Source organism: Convolutriloba macropyga, unplaced genomic scaffold (genome assembly GCF_964194025.1).
Source record: "Convolutriloba macropyga unplaced genomic scaffold, txConMacr16.3 SCAFFOLD_2102, whole genome shotgun sequence".
Classification (NCBI taxonomy): Eukaryota; Metazoa; Xenacoelomorpha; order Acoela; family Convolutidae; genus Convolutriloba; species Convolutriloba macropyga.
The window spans coordinates 13,524-37,198 of record NW_027450364.1 but is presented as its reverse complement, the minus strand read 5'-3'; the positions used below and the strand labels follow the sequence as shown (position 1 = coordinate 37,198).

General features: G+C 35.0%; 1 protein-coding gene across 1 annotated transcript; it reads right to left on the bottom strand.

The window, feature by feature from the left end:
- Nucleotides 1-1,203: 1,203 nt before the first annotated feature.
- On the bottom strand, nucleotides 1,204-22,808 carry LOC142355836 (beta-secretase 1-like; the record flags this gene model as incomplete). Its single annotated transcript, XM_075407874.1, has 8 exons — nucleotides 21,255-22,808; nucleotides 13,614-13,699; nucleotides 11,227-11,311; nucleotides 10,751-10,885; nucleotides 7,953-8,087; nucleotides 7,337-7,471; nucleotides 2,196-2,306; nucleotides 1,204-1,344 (listed from the first exon to the last, which is right to left on the bottom strand). Coding segments are annotated over exons 1-8 (1,008 nt in total), but the record flags the coding sequence as incomplete, so codon positions are not given.
- Between the last annotated feature and the right edge of the window lie 867 nt (nucleotides 22,809-23,675).

Genomic DNA, 23,675 nt, shown 5'->3' with positions numbered 1-23,675 from the left:
GTTGGGGAGGTGGATAGTGCTGGGGTAGTTGGGGGTAGCTAGGTGAAGGGAGGGGGTAGGGGTAGGTGGGGGTAAGTTGGGGGGGTAGGTGGGGGGGTAGGTAGGTTTGGGGGGGGGGTAGGTGGGTGTTGGGGGGGGGTCGATAGGTGGTGGGGGGGGGGGTTGTACAGGTGCAGTGTAGTTTAGATAATTAGGGGTGACTTATATAGGAACAAAAAATCTCAAAATGACCTCTTCACCTTGAACATTACCAGCAGTTCCTAATTACTATACATTACAAACGAAGCTACTGTTAAAGTCCAATGTTCGAAAACAGAAGTCAACAATCAAAAACGGAGGTAAATGCTCGAACAGAAAGAAGTCAAAATTCAAGTCATGAACAAACTTGCTTTCTGCTAAAAAAACATAGCCGGTAAAATACCGGAAACGACTCGAATCGTCGTGCAAAATAATCTCTTCCCTAACTTGGACAAAGTCAGAATATCGAGATCGAGAAAAATACTAGAAATAACAAAAATAGCAGACCAATACAACATAAAAAGCGTTAAAATTTTTTCAGTTCAGGGGTGTGGGTAGGTGCTGGTGGGGGGGGGGGGTTGTAGGAGGGGGCAGGTAGGTGGTGGGGGGGTGTAGGTAGGTGGGGTGGGGGGTAGGTACGTTGCGGGGGGGGCAAGGTAGGTACGGGGGGGGGGGGGTTAGGTAGGTACGGGGGGGGGGGGGTAGGTAGGTACAAGGGGGTAGGTAGGTACGGGGGGGTAGGTAGGTACGGGGGGTAGGTAGCTCCGAGGGGGGAGGGGAGGGTAGGTACGTGGGGGGAGGGGGTAGTTTTTTTGGGGGGGTAGGTAGTTAAATGGGATCAAATTTTCTCAAATTGACCTCTTTACCTTGAATTACAGACTGTTACCAATTGCTATACATTACAAACTAAGCTATTGTTAAAGTCCAATGTTCGAAAACAGAAGTCAACAATCAAAAACGGAGGTAAAGCTCGATTAGAAAGAAGTCAAAATTCAGGTCATGAACAAACTTGCTTTCTGCTAAAAAAAAAACCTGTAGAATATCAATACTCCTCTTCGAGTCGTAAAAACCTGTAGAATCTCAATACTCCTCTTCGAGTCGTAAAAAGACCAACAGGACTAATATAATTGCTACAAACTTCGTTGAGAGCAATTAATAATAGAAATATTTCATGTCTGTACTAACTTCGAAGTAGGATGATACACTGTGTGTTGAGGATACATCTAGTAGTGACAGTGAGATAGTTGGGAAAAGGGAGAACTTGTCATGTCCTTCCTCCCAGCAGACCACCTCGTCTCCACCCCAAAAGTTACCCTGATCACCCATCTGAACAAATAGTGCCCGAGGTTACCCATGTCATAGATTGATCCGTAAATTCAAGCAGGGGCGCAACCCCCCCCCCCCATAATTGTTATTTTTCGCCTTAAAAATAGTAATTGCAAATTTTAATGAATAATAATTTACAGTTCCACCTCTTATTAGTTTATACAATTCATTGTCCCCTTTTTTGAGCAAATTGTAATAGAAAAGTAATGACGATGACGCGCCGCGGGTGAGCAAAAACTGTTTACCAAAACGACCTCTCTCAAGCCGTTTTTGATCAAACAAACGGGGGGGGGGGGGGGTGCTTGTGCGACCCAAAAGGCATCTCCGTAACAATCTCCGGCAGAAACAAAATTTTAAGTAGAACCTACTGTAATTTTTAACTCTTAACGAATCTTGCTCTTGTCACATATCACACAAAAAATCAGGCAAACAATTTTCCGTGTTGGGGATAAATCTACAAAGTTTGGTGGCCCTCAAGATATTTCATCTAATTCTTCCTGTAAAAAGCAGGAAATTTCGGGTGAACTCAAAAAACATTTCTAGCCAACAACCCGTTGCAACCATTGATATGTACTAATAGAGAATAAGCCCAATTTTACTTACCAAAATTCGTTATTACCTTGTTATAATCACGCAAAGGACAAAGGCAAATTCATTTTTTGCCTTGTACCAAGATTATAAAACGGACCTCACCCCTTTATCGATATTATAAAACGGACTTCGCTCAAAAATTGGCTTACCTCTTATTGGTGCCAGTTTTTACCCAGCGATCGGACTGCAATTCTGAATTCGATCTAAACTACCAAAACCCCAGTTTGAAAAGATGGCGCTGACTTCAGCAAATTTCTTACCATAGATTCCATGGCAAACTGTTTGAGACGTGCGACTACTTCGTCGTAGACTCTTTTTGGTAGCCTCAGGTTTGTGGTGCCACTATCTACAATTGTTCTGGGGAAATTATACTGAAACAATTTAAGCCTATTTACTAGATCGATTTAAACTTATTCAAGCTACACTATGGTACCAAAAAGCTAAGTACACCTAAAGATTTGTTTAAAAGCAATACAAAACATCAATAATATAATATTTTGAAATCAATTTAATTCTCTAGTAACGCATCATTACACCTTTAGCTTTTTAAACGTCTAGTAGACGGTTTGTAGAGTTTTAGAGTTTTAATACAGGTTCATCAAAACTTCTGCGTCAATTTCATTCCCAAATTCATACACTTTTTCTTCTAAATTAACCGAAAATAAACGGTCTTTTTTGGAATCGTTGCTTCAAAATCTGAATCTAAATTTTCAATAGGAATCAGATCTGGACTGTATGCTGGCCATTGCAGTACTTTCCACTCGTTTTCTTGGAAAAATTGCCGATAATCTTCCATTTATACACAGGTGCATTATCTTATAAAAATAATGCACAAGAAATGCCTTTTTTCATTGTAATTTTTCAAAATCTCCAAATAACCGACAGTGCTTAGCTTGTTTGGACACTTAACAAGCAATTTATGTCCATCTGATTGTATTGCACCTCAAAATATAAGTGATCGTTTGTCCGAACTCAAATTTTTTGTGTTTTTTTTTAAGAAATCTTGTTCCATTCCATAGAAAAACTGTAACAATTCCGTCGCTGGAGTTGCGCACCTTTGTTTCATCAGTAAAAACATTCTGCCAGCACTCGAAAGGCTTCTTGAGCATATTGATACACCATTTTGATCAAAAACACTTGATTTTCTTCTTCAGACTGACTTTTTTGCTGCATTTTTTGAAAAAAACGTCATTTTTTGAGAACTCGTCTACCTGTATCTAGAGAAGTTCTATCTATGAAAAGAATATTATATGAGCCACTATAATGTGCTCCAGTAAGGTTTTGGGATCTTTCAAAACATTGGTAACTAACTTTTTTCTGATTTTTTTGACAATTTTGGGGGTCTTCTGCTCGATTTTTGGGCTTTGAAATTGTTATTCTTCAAGTAACGTTCGTATGCATACTGTGCACTGGATCTTGAGTTCAAGTTGAGTTGCTTTTGTGTTTTAGACCATGAAAATCAGACATCTCAGCGTACCTACTTGGCAAACGGTGAAAGAACAAAGCTGTTTAACCATCTTTTCTATTTAAGCGGAGAAAGTGAGAATGAAACTGCTCTGAAAATTTCCAAATTTCACATTTTTCACGCCTCAGAGCAAATCATGCTTGTGAAGCACGAATCATGCTTTAAAAACAGAAATAATGATGTACGTAGCTTTTTGGTACCATAGTGTATATTCTCAAACAGATGCATGTAAAAATCCATGCTGGGGCCGTTTTCAAAATTTTGTCGTTCAATTTTTTTCGGAAAAATAAATTTAAGTTTCATCAAATTCGTAACAAGTAAAACCAGTGGTAAAAAGTAAAATTCGTAAAAAACTGTTTAAATAAATATAAACCCAATAAGTTTAGGAACTGTTTATGCTGTTATTACAATAATCATCAATTCAAATTTTGTGGTCACCGACTTCAAATTTAAAAAAAAATTGGTTATAAAACTCAAGAACTCATCAAAACTAACGTCTCTTTCTTAACTTCTGAAAAGACCACTCAATGAATAGAATCAATGAGGAGGTTTCGATGCAAAACAACATACTTTGGAGAACATTTTGTTCTTCTGGTTTTGTTTTGATGATAACAATGGATGACGTTATTTCGAGTTCTGGTAAAATCAATTTTCAGGTAAATTGGGTTTTTTTCCGAATTTTACTGTCAAAATAATTAGTGTGATACTGAAAAAAATGTGAGTGAAAATGCACAACTAAATACGTCACGAGAATCAGTTTCGCTAGAGTTAACAATTCCTCAACCTAATTTGGATGCAAAAAATGAACACTAGGTGAAAAAAAATGAAAAAACGTCAATTTTTTGACGAGCTATTTCCATGGAGTTGTTTCAATACCACAGATATATAAGCAACAGAAGTTGAAAAAAAGCGCAAAAAGCTTCCTGATTTCTTGATTTCAGTTATCAATTAGTATACTGAACTTTTTAATATAAATTTAGTTTGTGAAATTTTGGTTTTCAATTGTCCATTCATATTGATGTTATTTGAACTCGTTTAAACATTATATCCGCCAGATTTTCCTTTCATGAAAAATTTGGAATTAAAACTCCTATTCTCGCTCTCGCGTTTTTCCTCGTCACATTCATGACCCATAGATTTTGGGCTACAAAGAATTTTTTAGTATTCATTCGATAGGCGAGATATCAATTAAATCAACCCTTCTGATAATCACTGTTAAATGGGTGATAGATCTTTAATAAAATTACCCTCTGATTGAGTGAGCACAGCTGGTTTCAAACAATCGTCACTCTTCAGTTTGTTCATAATATTGGTTCTGGCACATATTGCAATCAGAGTATAAGCGTAGCCACAATTACAATAACTCACCTTACTTGAGAAGCAAAAGCTAGATGAAGGTATAAAGAATTGATTTTGGGAGTTGAATTTATTATGTTTTTGGATGTCCTAGTTTATGTTAGATTCATTTTAAAGTTGTTTTTTTATTTTGAAGCAGTTCAATGAAAATGTCAAACTAAAGTCATAGAGAGGTTTCAGCTCGGTTTCATCTGGCAAACTAAGCCAGATATTTAAAATCTGATCCCTCGCTCATTAGTTCTGGGGCATTACAATAACTTAAATCTAACTCTGGATAGTGCGTTTAATAATAAAAAAAAAAACGATCGAGTCAAAGAACTCTTTGTTTCTTAATTCAATACAAACCAATAGACAATCCAATCAAAACTGTCCAGGTTATACACCCAACATTAATTTTTGCCTGCCATTTCGTTTTTTAAGAAGTCGACCTCTGTATTCTAATTTTTATATATTCTTTTTTGATTAATTATTAATATTTTCGAAGAAAAGTTTCAAGGGAAGTATAATTTAGATGTCACAGTTTTCCTGTTGTGTTGTTAGTCTTTGAGATTTTGTGACCATTCCTTGTCAAACAATTGACAGCAAAATCTGCCATTTCAGAAAGCCATTTGAGCGTTTTTGAGTAAACATACGGAGTTTGTCCACAGCTGTACACATAAACAGTTCAAATAAAACAAAATAACTCTGCATCTGAAATTTTAACATTTTAAATAGGCATGTTAGCATATAAAGTTTTACCTCGTCTGTTCCCAACATCTGCTTTTATTGTCCTCTTATTTTTGAAAAGAATGGAAGCTATTCCGAAAGTCCCACTTTAACTCTGCGAAATAATTTTTTTGCAGAAATCAGAGGTTAAAATAAGTGGTATCAATGTAAAGCTATGTGCAACAAAAAATTTCATTACTAAAGAATGATTTCAGGAAACCTTGATTTTGAAAACTTGGTGATGCAAAATTCCATTTTTTTAGCTATGAGTTTGTCCCATTCTACCACCATTCCGGCGATTTGGACTTTTGCCCAATTTAGATCAAAGTTCGGCCCTGGGCTAAATCTGAGTAAAATGATAATTTCATTTGAGTAGTAAATCTTATCTCTTTGTAAATGTTTATTAAATAGAAAACACAAACCCACTAATGTCGGTTAAGATAATTTGTTCTCGAACAACAGGAGGGTCTCTATTTAAATTGTGGGGGTGCAGCTTCAAAATTTTGCAATGGGTGCAAAAAATTAACTCTTGGACCCGTGACCTCCTGGAGTGTAGTCTCACACCTTATGCAACGCCCTAATCTTATTGCTCATCACAAAATAATTTAGAAGCCAAGAGAGAGTGAAAATACAACTGAAAGCCAAGAATGTTCTCAAACAAAAGCGCAAAAACAGTCAAGCAAAAGTTTTGTTTAAAAAAGACAAACACGTTTCTAAAACAGCTTCAAACTTCGTTTGAAGCAATAAAAGCATTAGAAATCCATGAATTTTAAAGTTATGAATATCACCATGAAGTTACACCCGCTAAAATTCAAAGAATATCTTTGAACTGACATTTTTAAAAATCACATTTCCCATCTGATTTCTGGGAAATTGAAAGTGTATGTAGTTTTTGCAACCATTTAGTCCTGTGTTCACACCATTTTTATCATTTCAACTATTCGGTCACCTAAATTCTCAGAGAAACATTGTTTTTCAAAATTGCCGAAAAAACTGTTTCCGTCAGTACTTATCGGATGTATTTGTTCGAGATATGTCAACTCAAAGATGAGGAAAGGTGAACAGGAGTCATACTCACAAAAGTTTATGAGTATTTACGCCTATCATTGACTAAAAAAATAACACTGGAATCCGCATTTTAATTTGTAAGATTCTTAATCTAAACAACTACCAGTGTTTGTTTTATACTTGAAATTTTATGCTTTACGTGAAATTTTATACTTTGTTGGTCATTTAATTTATTGATTAATAGCCATATATATTTTTTTTCAATTGCTTGGCCAAAATCTGTTGGCCAAAATCTTTCTCCTAATTTTTTCATTGTGGAAATGTTATTCAAAGAAAGCGATCAGTTTGTTTTGACAATTGGTTTGTAATTTATACAAAATTTTCCTTGATTTTCCGGTTAAAAGACATTGTGTTGAACAAGTTGTTAATTGAATTTTTGTTTCAAACCCCATAAACACTTTTGCTATTGTTCTTCATAACTTTCAAAAAACTGACCTAGATATTCTCTCAGAAAAAATTGCAATATAATTAGAAATATGTTTCCTTATTTTAATTTGCAAAAAACCGATTTTTCAAAAACCTGCTTAAATTGATTAAGCAAGTGCTTCATTTCATAACTAATTCCATCTATATACTTAGTTTTGAAAATAAAGTTCATCTCTAAAGTTTTGAAAGAAGTAGCCCTCTGACAGCCAATTTTTGAAACAGAACACAAAAAAATCAGACACAGAACATCCACAGCTTTATCTGGAAGTTTATCTGGAGTACTTGATAAGCAGCCCCATCAACTTAATTAGTGTGCTTTTAAAACTCCACCGCTCAAATCTCATTTTGGATAGATATGGAATGATTTTTTAACCAATGTACCTCTTTACAGTCCATTCTAAGGCTCTCTCCGTTGACCTTGAAATCTGTGATTACCACTTCGAAGTAGGTTGACCTCACAATGGGAGTGAACCTCATCTCGCCCACCGATAACTTTGGGTCAGCTCCACCCAGGGTCTGAAAGTTTGACTTTTGTTTCAAGAAATTTTCTAATCCGGTCGAACTATAATAAAGTGATGTGAACTGCTGTATTATGTTAGCAATAGGGCAGAATAATTGTAAAAATGGTCAGCTGTTGATTTAAAACACATTTTTAAACGCACTTTTGAGGCAAAAATTTTGTTACAGAATGGATCCCGATTGCCTCTGATTGGTCAGTTCTCGCGCTCACCTGTTAAGGGGTTGCAATCATGGCAAGGGCACGTTCTATCTTAACTTCACTTTGGCCAATCAAATTTAAGCATTCGGCTCCAGTTGTCGATTCCAATTGTGCTACTGATATAGTGCTACATATTTTTCAGCTGGACTTTCGAGCAGTGTGGGCTAATTGTGGTTGAGGGGCGGGGCGTAGGCACGAAGAGGCTTTCTTTTAGAAATCATTTTTTTGTGTTTTTTAGCTGAGAAATGTATGCAAATTTGACAAATGACGATCACTAACAAGAGTGCCCTGTGCAGTATCATTCGTGCTTCCTTCCTCGACTTTTGCCTTGCTTACCAACCCACATAGTGCCAGAGAGAACACATCCTCGAAATTGTGCTCACGTATATAACTCACCCAAAATGGCTCCAGGTTCTGAAAAAGCCAACGGCACAAAACTTGAGTTGACCCTAACGATTTATTTTTTCATATATAATACCATACCCAAGTCACGCAAAAATCGTGAGTTAGGAATATCCAAACAAAGTTAGCTGGGAGATTCTATAATTTCAGAGCATTTGCAGCGCACAATCGTTTCAAAAATTCAGCGCATTTGAGCATTTTTCAGCGCTTTTTGCAATATCATGATTTTCAGCTCTTTTCTAAAAACTACAGTTCATTTCATTACTCAATTATTTTCCAGAAAAATCTTGATGCTGGAAATGATCTCCTATAAATTAACAAAATAGTCGGAATATTGAGGAAAACAACCGCAACAGAATTCCTTGACCTTCAGTGGAACTAATAAAAGCGAAAACCAAAGATAGATAAATAGACCTTCTGTTATTTCTAACATCTATAATGGTTAGATTTGAAGTTTTAATGTTATATGACACATGTATGAACAAGCTATACAAGAAGAGAGCTCTGTTTGAACTGGATGGTTGATATGAAGAGGTGAAAACCTCCAATCCTCAAAACAAGAACTTACAGTGACATATTCAGTTTTGTCACATTTCAGTTCCAATCTCTCGATATTTAATTACTAAATAGTATTAAAAAATTAAAAGTCATTAGGTTAATGTAGAAGTTGTTTTTTTACTAAGACAAAATTAGGCCAACAAAATATGGCACAATTGACATATAACCTGGCACAAAGAGAGTAAAAACAGACGTCACGTACTGAAAAACAGAAAAAGTCACTAAAACTAAGAACTTAAATGGTCGAAAAGTTCATCGATGGAGATGACAATTTCAAAAGAAAACATAACAGGATATGACGTGAATTAACATTCAAAACGCTTAAGAAAAACAAATCAAAGAACGCCTTAAGAATATTATCTTCTGATAGCAAACAAATCATATACCGAAAAGTTTACACAAGTAAACGGAGCATAAGAAATATCTAATTCTCATTTCATTTTTTTTTCAGAAAAATAAAGTTATTTAAGTTATCAGGTCCAACGAAGTCAAACCATAGAAAACATTAAACATTGAGAGTTTAGACAGCAAACACAAACTTTCCCGAAAACCCTTGGACGACAAATTAAAAAGGACGACACAAACGGCATTCTAGAAGACCGGATTATCACTAATGTCTATGCAAATAAAAGGCTTGAAAAACATTAAACAATCAAAACTTAAAACCCTCAATACTTATTAAAAAACCTATCAACAGAAGGCTTATATCAACACACTTCAGAAACCAGGTAAAAAAATAACAGCAAAAACAAGCAACAATCAAAAATTCACCAATTCTTGCTAAAGCCAAAGAAGTAATTTACAATTAACTGGTAACTTGAATGAATTCAGATATGCCTCAATAGAGAGAAAACAAACGTTTTTTTTTACAAAACTATGAGATCGAAAAACAAAATAATAATTTCATAAAATAATAATTTAATAAAATAATTTTACTAAAATATAAGTAAAATACAAGAACTATTGTTCATAATTATTGATAAAAAGTTTTGCTAAAATCGTTAAATGTTAGATATGAATGATAAAATTTTAAAAAATTATAAATTTGGAAATAACATTCCAGAGAGCCAGCAGAAGCGGTTAAAAACTAGACAAGAAGAAAGAATAATAAAAAAAATTATGAAATATGAAAAAAAAGAGAAACCAGTATTTTAAAAACATTCAGTGTCACTGTCGTTAAAACAGCTAGATATAAACTCTTAAAAAAGTACATTTGATATGCCACCATAGAGAGAAATAAAGAACTTTCATTCACAAGGCTGATTGACAGAACAACATAAAAAATCATAAAATTTTTGAGGGGTTAATACAACTAGTTAGAACAAACATTTCACGTTTTGTAGAGTTCATAGAGAAAATTAATTTAAAACAGCAAAAAATGAAACCAATTGCCTCACGTGGAAAGTATTTCCCTCTTAACCAAAAATCTGCTCAAACGCCAAATGATCACTCCGCTTCAAAAACAGTCGGAAAGGTTTTCACTCTTACAACTATTCGCTTTCTTTATTTTAACTACTCCAGTGCGACTAAAATTACTACTCCAATTTGACTCATTAACAAGGAAATTTTGGAAAAAATGTGAACAGATCTTAGAAAAAGGCACTGAACCAATACATTTCATTTCCTTTGAATTGTAAAAAAAGGGCGATGAGATCAATAATAGCATTTTTATTGCTTTGCGGATTTAAAAATAATTTATAACATAACTATAAATAATTTTTTCTAAGTTACTATAAAGCCAATTACATTTTCTGGTCAATACATAGTCACGATTGAAATTTCTCGGGCCCAAATAAAGTCGATGTGCTGTTTAAAGTCGGGCTAAATTATTTCCGTCAAATTGGGCAACAAGTGCTCTGAAATATGCTTAAGATTTTAGAAGGAGATGAAATAACTGAGCATATAAAGCGTTGAAATTTTCGTTCGCTGAAGCTTTGCATGAAATTGAGCCGGAAAAGTGCTCAACTTTAGTAAGAAATGCACTGAATATGTGCTGAATATAAAAAGTTTCAGCGCATTCAGACTATTTGATACAAAATAATGCTGTGAAAAACAGCGATTGCAATAGACCCGGGTAATTTTTTAATTTTTGTAAAAACTAAATAATGACTCTTTACCTGTTCAGCTATTGACTGGTAACCTAATCCCAGGATTCCTTGCCACGTTGTACCCTGGACGAAGAAATACTCCGAGTAGTCTATCACCACAAATTTGGCTGAAATCGGCCGATTGGGCAACGCAGAAAATTTCACCTGAAAAATGAACAGATGACAAGTAAATTTTTGGATGTCAATTTGGTCTCCGAGTTCGGTAAGTTTTCTTAAATTTGTACAGGAAATTATTCGCTTTCAAGTGTTTTATTATAATTTGTAAATTTCTTGTCAAGAAAAGTTAACTTGTACGAATATTTTGTTATTAACTACCAAGTATACATGTAAACAGATCTGTTCATGATAGATCTAAATATAAAGCAAAATATTTTAACGGTTGATTTAATTTTTCAGTGATTAAATATATAAACACAAATCAATCAATCATCATGAAGTCACTCCCACTTTTTACGGTAATTTCAATAATTGACAATTTCTCCAACCTGGTCTTTTGCCAGTTCGCCTTGCCAGTACCCTTGGCTGTATTGAACAGATATTCTGTCGTCTTGCCATTTGAACGTCTCTGACCTGAAATGTGCTGCTATTGTAGCCGGAATGATAAAAAACGAAAATTTTGAAATCGATATATGGTACAGAAAATTAATACAGACGAGCTTTTTTCACCACGGGGAATTTTATAGCATAATACAAAGAAACCATAGCAATAAATTTACGTGATTCTAGTAGTTGTATGGAAAGTCGAAGAATAGAAATCGAATAAAAAACGAAAAACGCGAAACCACAGAAATATAAATCATAAATGAATGGAAGTTAAAAAACAGCTTTTCTTCTATTTGTTTATACCAGGTTATTTTTGATTCTTTGCAATATCAAATGTTAGTAATCATTAAATCATAAGACAAATATGCTACAAATCAAAAACCTATCTTGCCAAAAAATCGTCCAAAACATTAGTATTGTTCGCACGTTATTTTAACATCGGTCTATTTTTAACCAGTTTGTGACTTTAAACGTTTCAAATTTTTAATTAACGGTTCCAGCTTTTGGAGACATTTGCATCTTGCTTCAATACCCAGTTTAACCGGTTGTTTCTACTGTTCAATTTTAGTTTTAATGTTTGAAGTTTAAAGTAGAGCTAAGCCGAGAACTGTAGGATATAAGCTGTGCATATTCGAAATGAAATCAACTTGAGAAAGTGTAAGTGTAGAGGAAAACCTTTCAAAAATGAAAAAAGAGACTGGATTGGTCATATGAGATGAACCAGATCAAAATTTTTTTAGAAGATAGTTAAATTCAATTGACAATTAATTTGGTCAACACAACTATGGTTACCAGTACAATAGATCAACAGATTAATGAATCACTTTTCATCAGTCCATTTCAAGTTTCCACACATGAAATGTTTGTTTTTATTCTCCTCATTTTGGTAAGGTAAGAATAAAATTTTGCGGTTGAAGAAGTTAACACATACTAGGAGGTTTTACTGCACTGGTTTAACTACTAAAGTCCTCCCCACTTCATCAGGTAAGTACACAATGCTGAGTTCCAATAAATTAAATCAGACGCCTTACAAGAAATTCACTTTTTCGTGAGCTTGAAGTTTCTTTGAAGAAAGAACAAGAAGTACGAGCAGTTTTTGCAATTAGGTAAAAATTTTCCGACAAAAATATTGATGTTTGTCAAGTCTGCCATAACAATCCAATCAATTTATTTAGTTTCCAAAATTACCAGTAAAAGAGCAGCAGCAGCCACCACAGCAGCACTTAATAAGGATTTCAAAATTTCAGTGCGCAAAGACCTCTTATATAAATTTGTTTTAGCATTGATACCTATGCATTCTGTTGTATAAAATGTTTGTTCTGATGATTCCAAAATACTGTGTTCGTCAATTATCAAGGAGATACTAAGTCGAATGAAACGATTGATTCATGTTTATAAAGCTCCGCTGTTTTTGAATTTGAAATCAAAATTTCCAACCATTTCATCTTGAGTACTCAAAACAACTTGAGAGCAGCAACAGCATTTGCCACTAAGTGCTCCAAATTTTCAACTATTTGCAGGTAGATTATAAAAAACTATTCCCAAAACTCGATTGGAAATCTACTGTTATTCAACTCTTTAATTGATCAGTTTAGTACTGGTTTAAAACTATTTTAGTATCATTAATATGTTGATCCTGGAAGATCTTGAAAAAAAACCAACTGTGGACTTTTCCACACAAAATATCCGTTGGTCTCGGGAACTGTCATTTATTCTTCAGTAGCTAATAACACAATGTCCATTGAAATTGTCAAAATCCTATATTGTCAAAAAGTTGCTTGAAACATTACAATGTTCTTTGTACATTATTTTTTTGTGATCGTTCCCAATCACAGAATTCAATCATCGGCTTATCTTTCGCCCGCTTATGATTTTAAGCATTCTGATTTTTTTTAAAAAAAAATTAACGGGTCTTGGAGAAATTTGCAATTTGCATCAATAATCAGAAAAGCGGTAGTTTCTACCGTTTTATCATTTTTTTGCCATAAATCGCCATTGCAATTGTTGACTTTTTGAGTTTTGATGTTCTAGTTTTTTTCTTTTTTGTTATAGAATGTAATGCATCTTTATAGCACCGTTTTCTGTGAACCATCGTGGCTAACTTTTTTTCTAGGAACAATTTTTTTTATAAACAGTGTAATTTTTAGCAGTTATCTTGAGCTATATACTAAGCTGGATACTAAGCTGGGCGGTGGGGAGATAATAAGCGGGGGCAGGGGGCTATAACGGGAAAGACCCAAAATAATTTCGCAAACGCAGAACAGATCTGTAGCTCTTTTATTTGGTTCTTTGCATGAATTTCAGATGACAGTCATATGTGATAACTTACTCTTTTGGTAGAAATATTTTGGAGACGTAATCTGACACTCCAGCTACTGCCAGGTTGCTGCTTCCAGTGTCAATCAGAATGTTGAACTAAAACAAACAAACAAACAAACAATTCGGGAGAAGAGCAATCAGTCAGCAACACTTTTCGGATCTATTCTAAGGGCGATATTATTTCTGATTTTCATTCCAGGAAGTCTAATTAAAAGTTAAAAGAGTCTTATTTACGATCTAATTACATTTTCAACTTGATTCCACAGTCAAAAACCATTCGAGTAAATAAATTGCTTTTCAGATAAATTGATCAACGAATCTGCCAGAGTAACTTCTAGGCATTATCAGCGAAAGAAACCGAACCACGGAGTCACTTGAGGCTATTTGAGAAGGAATATGAATTTTAAAAAAAAAAGTTCACTTTTAACCCAACTGGCCATTTTCAACAAAATTCAAATGAAAAATTACAACCTATAGGTTACCTGTTCTTACCCGTACCCTAGTGTCATGCTAGATCAGTACTGAATCATTAAAAATTACATTCTGGATTTTTGGATGACCCTGTTTCTGATCATGTCACTTTTAAAAAATTACAGGGCAAATTCCAGAGTGATTCATTTGCGCATGTATTAGTAATTCTGATCAACTTCTTTGCATAGTTTTATACAGACGGGTTTTGTTCTTGACATAAGTAACATTTGAAGAACTCTCTATGAGCATTAGTAATTACTGCCTGGCTTTTATCAGTTCGCGCGTAATTACTGCCTGGCTACTATCGGTTCATGCCTTATTGCCGTCTGGCTTTCATCTGTACATGCATAATTATATATACATGTAATTGGGCCTCTGAACTCGCTTTAAAGATTAAAAGTGAATAAAGCGAATTGAAATGATGAAATGATGAAATAACGACGCGTGAAACGTTTCAAAACAGTAATCAACCACAGGTAAGTTAATTACGTGCTAATAAAAGCCCTGGAGATTCACCTTTCAAAATAAAAAATCACAAAGATTGAGGCAAAAATTGATACATAAACTGTAAAATGCGACCAACATTCTAATATAAGGAGGCGGCCATTTTGACATGTCAGATTTTCGAAAATTTCCGTTTACGAAATTTTTCTGATTGAATTCTGTACATGATTAAAACAATGCCAGACTGTACAGTGAATAAGCAGGCTGTTGTTACTTCTTCACAGAAGGCAACCAGGCAGTTACTACGCATGCTCAGTTGAGATAAATTAAACAGATTTTTGATCTCAATGCCGTCAGTCTGTCAAGTGAAAAAAACTCAAATACTCTTAGATTTTCCTGGTTCAGTGCTGGTGGAAGAGTTTTCTCATGTTTCAGAACTGAAATGCTCTGAGACCAAAGTACGGGTAGGTAAGGGTAATGAGAAACATTTTCTCATATATATATATATATATATATATATATATATATATATATATATATATATATATATATATATATATACTTTTACATATATAATTGAGAGAGAGAGTGTGAAACGAAGAACGGTGAGCATTTACGCCTGTGTTCACGCGTCAATTCTCAAAAATTAGTCCGAAGAATCCGAGCCATTTAGACCTGTGTGATACTTCGTCTGGATAGTGTAGTAATTTTATTACAATTAAAGGTCAACTAGAGTGAAGTGGATTCGTGACGCGAATCCACAGTCGAATGTGATACTTGAATATACCACTTTTTGGATTACTGATGGAATAACGTTGCAATTCTAATTATAATTATTATCTAGGAAACGCAATGCTCTTCCACTCATTTCACTAAGTGAGTTCGAAGAAAGAGCGCGCGATAGAAAAACTGAATTTTATTGCGTTTTTTAAGAAAATGAACAATTGAATTAAAAGTGGACGGTGTGAACACAGTGCATCCTTTACAAATGGATGTAAAATTAAATACTGTGAGCAACTTAATATATCACAATTATATCATGCATAGTGATATAGGGTTATGATTTAGAACAGATTTTCCATCTGTACCGCAACCTGCATTGAGAATACGACAGTTAGGAACAGCTTTTTGATCAATTTTTTTAAAAACACTGACAAAACAAAGTTTCAGGATAAACAAATAAGGGGTACCCTCCAAACTATTGTTAGATTGCGAATAAGATTCAGGTAAATAAAAAAAATAAATTGAAAAAGTATAATTCTCTCTTTATCTTTTCTAATGGGGAAAAACATTGAAAACTCGGCTAAATTTTTATGCCTTAAATTGAGATCAATGATTATCCGCAATGTGCATCACACTGCCTGGGTCACTGGGTCATTCAGTGCTCAGTTACGGATAACTCCGCTACCGCTACCACTAAGCAACACAAATTGTAGCATGCATGGCTTGGTACCCCTCAATTACTATAATTTTTTGAAACAGTCTTTCAATGTTCGAGAATTTTCAACTGCTCGTTTGAAAAATAATTGATCAACCGACTACAGTTTTCTCGTTAGCAGTTTTATCAATCTCCTGTTATCGGTAATTACATTATTACCTTTTCTAGCACTTGTCTCTCTTTCTGACAAATTCTTTTCAGTGCTCTAGAGTTCAAGCTCTCCGACCAGAAGCGTTTTTTACCTTAAGCGATTTTTCAGAGTTGGAGTAGAAACATCAAGATTCCGCAAAGCAATACAGGAACAGCTGTATCATACTTATGAATGGTTACTGGCGGAAATTAAAACTATAGACGTTATAAAACTCTACTACAATTAGAATAAGATATCTGGTTACCAACGAATTTGTTGGAACCAATTAGCAAAAATTTAGCTTTTATATAGCTTGCTTCAATAAAGTTTACAAAACTGAAAGCACATAAATGTCCAATTTCTCCTTTTTAATGAAATCAATTTTGCGATTCGCATTTTGGTGAAATTTTTTTGAGCCCTCTCGTCAAATTTTTGCTCTTCAATCAAAGTTCAAATTCCAGAAATTATACATAATTTATAGAAAATTTTCGTACTATTTACTTTTTAACAAGGGAGCGTTGGGTTAAAACGCGAAAATTTTCTTGAAAGATTTTAAGCACGAAAATAACTTCGTTACATTTCAGGATCCTGCTGGAATAAGTATACTAAAGATGGTCAACATTCACAGATCTTTCAAGAAAATACAAAAGATTTAATTAATGAAGCAAAAAATGTACTGAAAGAGTATGTAAGCACCATTTCCCAATATGAAATTTTCATGCTATGTTGTAGTAGAGTGAACTTAATTCAAATTATTTATTTGAAGTTTTAAAATAAAAACTATATCTAACTTAAATTTGCATTATATTATGTTGCCTCATACATAGAAAATAGTTTTACAATTTCTCAGACAAATCCTAAACCAGTTGGATTTGACGTAGTCATTTCAATTTTTCCGCGTAAAATTTTGGAAAAATTTTTGCTAAAATAATGTACCCTCTCGTAATATAATTTCATTTTGAATTGGAGTGGTATATTGCTTTCCTGTATTTTTCTTTGCATATATCCCCAAACTTCAGGGCATGAGGAAATTTGAAAAATAGAAGTATTCTCTTGTTTTTTGAGCTCGGTGATGCACCCTTTTTCGACGTCAAATGCATCTCGAATTTTTCTATCACATTTTATTTGGTTTTAATTTTTTTTCTGAATAATAGTTTTGAAGGTATCAAATTCCGGTTCTGATTTCCCAAATCATGATCGAACGGTTAATTTGCAAGAAAGTTTATGTACAGATTATTTTGCAAGACTATTTCAAGATAAATGATTGCTTCCAAACCATTTATCGTGATTGCAAAATGATAAACGTACGTAACTTTACTAAACTTTTGCACTATCTTGCAAATTAACCGTTCAGTCATGATTGGGGAAACCAGAACCGGAATTTGATACCTTCAAAACTTTTACTTCAAAACTTTTACACTATAACTCCGGGTGGAACAACTCTATAAGTCTCAAGTTGCACATTGCCCGGTGAGATAATTCCAGTTTTTAGTACTGTGGCAGTCTATAAAGAGGAGATGTGGTATATTGTTTTCTTATAAACAGTTTTTCGCACGCTCAAAAATGAAGTACAATTTAATAGCAAAAGAAGCTTTGACAATTGAAAATTTACCTAAGACAGACATTTGTTCCGAAAATGAGGTAAATACCTACCCAAGCAGTGGTTTAACTCAACAGATGTCCAACCTTACAATAGAAAAAAGGTTTCACATTTCACCTGGCTCTTTTTTATTTATTCCTGACACAGCCGACAAATTTTATAAGATCCAGGTATTAGAAAATCTTTTGGAAGAAACGAAAGTTAGATACATTGGATAGGGCCCTGATTACGACTCATGGATCAACTAAAAATCAATATGGTCCTATTTGTGTTTCAAAAAACTTTTAAGTAAAATGAAAAGAATCTCCAAGGAACAATCAGACAAAGTTGACGATCTGCTAATTAATGCCGAGAGCGCACTCTATGTAGACGAGGCATTAACCGGTTTGAACTCCGAAAGAATTAGAAGAGATGGTAACCTTCCGGATATAAAAACGTTGCTGCACACTAAAGTCCCGACTATCCGCTATGTCCCTATCAATGTACAGTACAAACGTTCAGAGCTTTTCTCTGACGTCATTACTGATTGCATTGAAGATCCTAATACAGAACTAAACTGGAGAAAACTCTTCAGATTGTCTAAATGCATTTTACGTGCCAGTAACAGAGGAGGGCAAAAACACAGGCGGAACAACGACCAAAGAATACTAGAAAGAATTAGTCGCTGGAACAGCGGAGACTTTGGAGAGCTATGGAACGCAGCTTGCTCTTTGAAACAATCAAAACGATCAAACGATATAAATTCCGAAGAGAATATCAAACGGCAAAAAAATTTGTTTCCAGGGCCAATATGGCAGGGTAGCAAAAGTTTTGTCTTCTGATGGTTTTGCACCAGTCAACAAGGCAACTCTCGATAGTTTGAAAAAATTGCATCCCCCTGAAGAAAAGCCTATTGTAGACCAAAATTTTTCATCACATGCCTATCAATTTAGTGAGGAAAAGGTTTCGGAACAGCTGAACTCGTTTTCAAGATTTACAGCAGCTGGTCCTTCAAAAATTTTTCCTGAATTTCTTTAGCATGCTGTACAGTGTACCGCTTCAGATCAGTCAAAAATTGCTTTGAGAGTACTGACTAAGCTTGTAAACATAAGCTGCCGTGGGGAACTTCCCGAATTTGTTTCACAAGCTCTATGTAGTGCATCGTTATCAGCCTGGCTGAAAAAGAAAGGCGGTTTTTGCCGTATTGCAGTTGGAGAAGTCTTGGGGAGGCTAATAGCTAAATGTTTAGCCAAGGAAGCAAATTTAGAAGCAAAGGAACTTTTCCAGAGCCTGCAATTGGGTGTGGGAGTGAAGGGAGGTGCGGAAGCCATTACACATTATCGACTAAGATTTCGTATCACAAAATACATACTCATCTCGTCCAGTTCCTCGGGTAATTTGCAAATTGACTTTTGCAATGCTTTCAATTCGATAAAACGCAGTGAAATAATGAAAACCGTTTCAAGTTCAATGCCAAGCATTGCCGCTTTTACCAATTCCTGTTATTCACAACACAGCCAATTATTCTATGACAAATTTGTTGTTAGCAGTGAAAGCGGCATCCAACAAGGCGACCCATTAGGCCCTTTGCTTTTCTCTCTGACGCTCTGGCCTATTCTAGAGAAAATTCAGGAAATTTCGCCAGAGCTTCAAAAACATTCCTGGTATCTAGATGATGGTGTCTTGGTGGGCTCAGAGGACGATCTCATTAGATCTTGGGATCTTCTATGCCAGCTCGGACCTGATCGCGGCCTCCACCTCAAGGTCGATAAGTGCGAACTGTCGTCCACGGTAGATTTAGACAGACTGGATATAAGAATAAAACGAAATGATATCTCGGGCCCTGAGGTTCTTGGAGCTGCGTTAGGAACCCCAGAGTTTGTCTGCATGAAATTTAACGAAAGGATAGCGAAAATAAGGGTACTTTTCGATAAGTTGGACTATCTTGATGACCCTCAGTGCGCCCTAGATATCCTACGCCACTGTATTCGGTCCCCCAAAACGGTGTATTCTGTGCATTGTCAAACACCCGCAAGTCCAGTTATTAAATCCCTAAAAGAATTTGATGCCCAACAGCAAGAAAAACTTGAGAATATCCTTGGAACTGTTCTTCCAGAAGAATCCAGGACTCAAGCAACCCTGCTCATAACCCTTTCAGAATTGGGTGTTCGCCAATGCCAAGACCAGTATAAAGCATCATACTTTGGTTCTGTTCTCTCCTCTGAAGATCTTGTTTCGAAAATAACCAGTGAAAGCCCAAAAAACTGCCAAGTTTTTCGGGATCTTTATTCCAGTATAGCACAACTGGACATTTCAAACCTCTCGCAAAAGACGATTCAGCATGCTCTTGATAATGAAAAATTTCATGGTCTTAAAGAGAATCTAGCTTGTGAGAGAGAATCCGCTCGACTTCTCTCATTGTCTGTTCGACATGCTGGAGCTTGGTTGTCTGCTCCCCCCATTCCAGCTCTTGGGCTTCATATGGCACCAAATGAGTTTACAATTAGTGCAAAGTACAGGTTGGGTGTCCCTGTCTACGACGCCGAAAGGAAGTGCCCATTCTGTAAAGCAGGATTTCTTGACATCAATGGGGATCATGCCATTGCGTGTCACGGTCGAGGGGACGCAATTGCAAGACATGACCGGATTCGAGATAAAATAGTGTCTGCTTGCTCATTTGCGAATCTCTCACCAGTAGTGGAAAAAAAACTTAATTCCAGAAAGCCATTCACGCCAAGGAGACATCTTTGTCCCGACTTGGAAAGAGGGGAAACCTGCTGCATTTGATGTAACTGTTACTTCGTCGCTGCAATCCAACTCTCTCACTAATGCGGCTACAAAGGCAGGATGCAGCAGATGAAAAAAATATTGTCTCCACGACGATAACTGCGCAAAAATGGGAATCACATTTGTTCCCCTTGCAATTGAAGTCCTTGACGGGATACCGGCAACCTTCAGGAAAACCTTCAAGCGGTTGGCTGTGTTAAATGACAATCGTTCCTTCCAAGCGCAGGGGTTGTCTGTAGCTTTCTGTAAACTAATGCAATCCTTGTCAATCTCCGCTATTCGGGGATCAGCGGCGGAAATGTTGCTGGCACGGTCTCCCTAGTTGACAATTTTGCTTTTTGGGTGCTCGACCGCTCAGAGGGGAGATGGTTGATCCAGTACTGTTGCAATCATTGTCGACAGATATGATCAAGGTGTCTGCCTCAATGATTTTGACACGCTCTTTTTGGCCAGATTTAACCAATTCAGAATAAGAAGAGTCCAGATTGGTCCTTTAATGATGAGTCACCAAAACGATTGCAACAACCGGGAGCCTTATCAATGTGCATTTCAAGTATTTTTATTCTTACCTGACCAAAGTGGGGAGAATAAAAACATACATTTTACATGTGAACAATAAAAAATGCCGATGAAATGAGATTCATAAACTGTTGATCTGTTGTATTGACAACCACCGTTTTGATAACCAAGTTAATTGTTTTTAATAAAAAAAATTTTAAGACATGTTTATTTTAAGACATGGCAGCAAAACTATTATTTCAAAAAAAATAACAAAAGAGAATAAGCTTTGAAACTTTCTTACTGTTTGAGCCGGGGTTCCAATATCAATAGACGCCGAATATCCCTCATCAATAATTCCAGTTAGAGGAATATTGTAAAAGTGTAAAATTGGTTCGTTAGGGTCATTAGCAAGCAAAGTACAATCGCAGCTATTTAACAATCCGATAACCGCCGACAGTGCTATAAAGATTCGTTTAAACATATTTCTTTTGAGGAAAATGGGTTAAAATGTGTAATTTTTGCAGAAACAAAAACATTTATTTTGAACAAATTTGAACCGAAGATTAAAATCACGAAACTGAATTTAATTGGCCCGTTGTTTTGAAATGATACATTATTTTGACTAACTTCTGTCCGAAATCGCTTTCAAATTGGCCTTGAAATAGCCAAGAAATTATCAACATTTTTGGAAGCTGTAAAACTACACAGAATAAGTTGGCTTTTGTTGGTATAATTCTTAGGGTTTCCTTTTCTACCAATTTCTATAAATTAAATGTTGATCAAATTAAGCTGATAAAATGGTAATCTATATATTTTCGAGACGATTCGACCCTAAGAAATGGGCGGGTTGTAATCCATCGAGTAGCTGTCAAACTAGAATTTTCTAGAGTTGGCTATAACTAAAATTGGTTATAACTAATGTTAACCAAGCTGAAAGCATTAAAGTGTTATCCACAAAATTCAGGGATTAAATTGTGCGGTTGCACGCTCTAAAAAATAGTGAAATTACGCACAGATTAACAACATATTGTAAAACCAGTTTATTAAATCGTTTTTGTTATAAATCCTGGTTAGTAACGCAACTATATTAATACATGAAGAAAAACAAACGATTTAAATGTGATATAATCCATGCTTACAAACTCAAATCCGCTAAAGTTATAATCCAACGTTTTGATAAATGGAAAAATATACAAAGTCAATGTTTTAAATCCAAATAAACGACATCTGTGCTAAAATTTCCAAACGAAATACAGTTTAAATTGAGCTGAATATAATTATTAGCCTGAATTTTAGTTAAAATTACCATATCATGACCTTTTATAGAACTCTTCGAGGCCATTTTTTACCATCTTCAATAATTTATAAGTAAAGCCATGAATGGCAATGAATGCATAATTTATTCAGGTTTTCAACTTTAAGAGGTAAATTTTATTTGATGGTGATAGAAAGAAAAATAAATGGAACATTTCCGTGAAAACGTGAGCAAAACGGAAGGAAAAATAAGTTTGGACGTGTCCTGGGAAAATATAAACAAAGCTATTGTGACGATATTGAAGAAGAGAGCTAGACAAACAAAATAAAAAATATAAACAACGAGGGAATAAAACTGTTGTAAATAATAAACATTTCCCGATATTCGCCCTGGCTCAAAGGGAGAATAATTAATTACGCTCCAAAAATTCTCTGGCTGTCTATCTATCTACCTGTGGGCAAATGTAATAATACATGTTTAAATATATACAACGCCATGTCACTCTTTTGGGCAATTTTTCAGGGTTGAAATAAACAAAAAGTAAACAAAAAGAACTGGATAACGCAAACAAAGATTGATATTTTAGACTAGGTGGGAAAATGGATTGCGGGGGGGGGGGGGGGTGTGTTTGAAATAGTGCTGCTAATTCAATTTCCTTAATACGAATTTTGATGCGCTAAAATTTGCAGCTTGTGGTATAGATATCACAACATAATATATATTATTATTTACCGCTGGATATTTACTTGGTAAACAAAAGTAAATAAAAGATGGAAAAATCTTGGTGTGATTGATTTCGTTGGAAAAACCAGGAAAAAATGTGAGAAAAAAGTGAAAGTGAACAAAATGTTCTCATCTAAAATAGCAAAAAGAAACAAAGCGAGTATTTTATTTTTGTTCAAAGATGTTTGATCAAAGTTTAAAACCAAAACATCAAAACAATTCTTTTCAAGAGCATTTTGTGTGAAATTTAACCCGTGATCATATTTCAAACGCGTGGCCTGATATTTGTTCAGCTAGAAATAAAAACTTCATAAGCAGACGAACTGAAGACGTGAAAAGCTTAAGGGGGGATTTATTTACTAGGGGGTAAATTAATCAATATTCCAAACTTTTTCGCCGTACACGCATTGTGTATGCGTCTGGCATTTTTACGAGCCTTGTTTTCAACCGTGTGAATAGAAATCAGCTGAAATTTGTTCATATAATGCGGGTGAAATGTTTTTAATGGTCCGTGGAAGCAAAAATCTGGTGCTAAATTGCCTATTTCACTTTCACTAAAATCTCTTACGTAAAAACTAGTATCTTACATCATCAACCTTAGTCGTTATGTAATCAGGCCGCGTATTTTAACCGAACGGTAACTTCGCAGATTAAAATTATCCAGTGTTCAAAAATTTGTTCAGAAAAATGCAAAACGTGATATTTTTCCCAGTTAAGTGTTGCGTAGCTCAGAAAAACTTAATA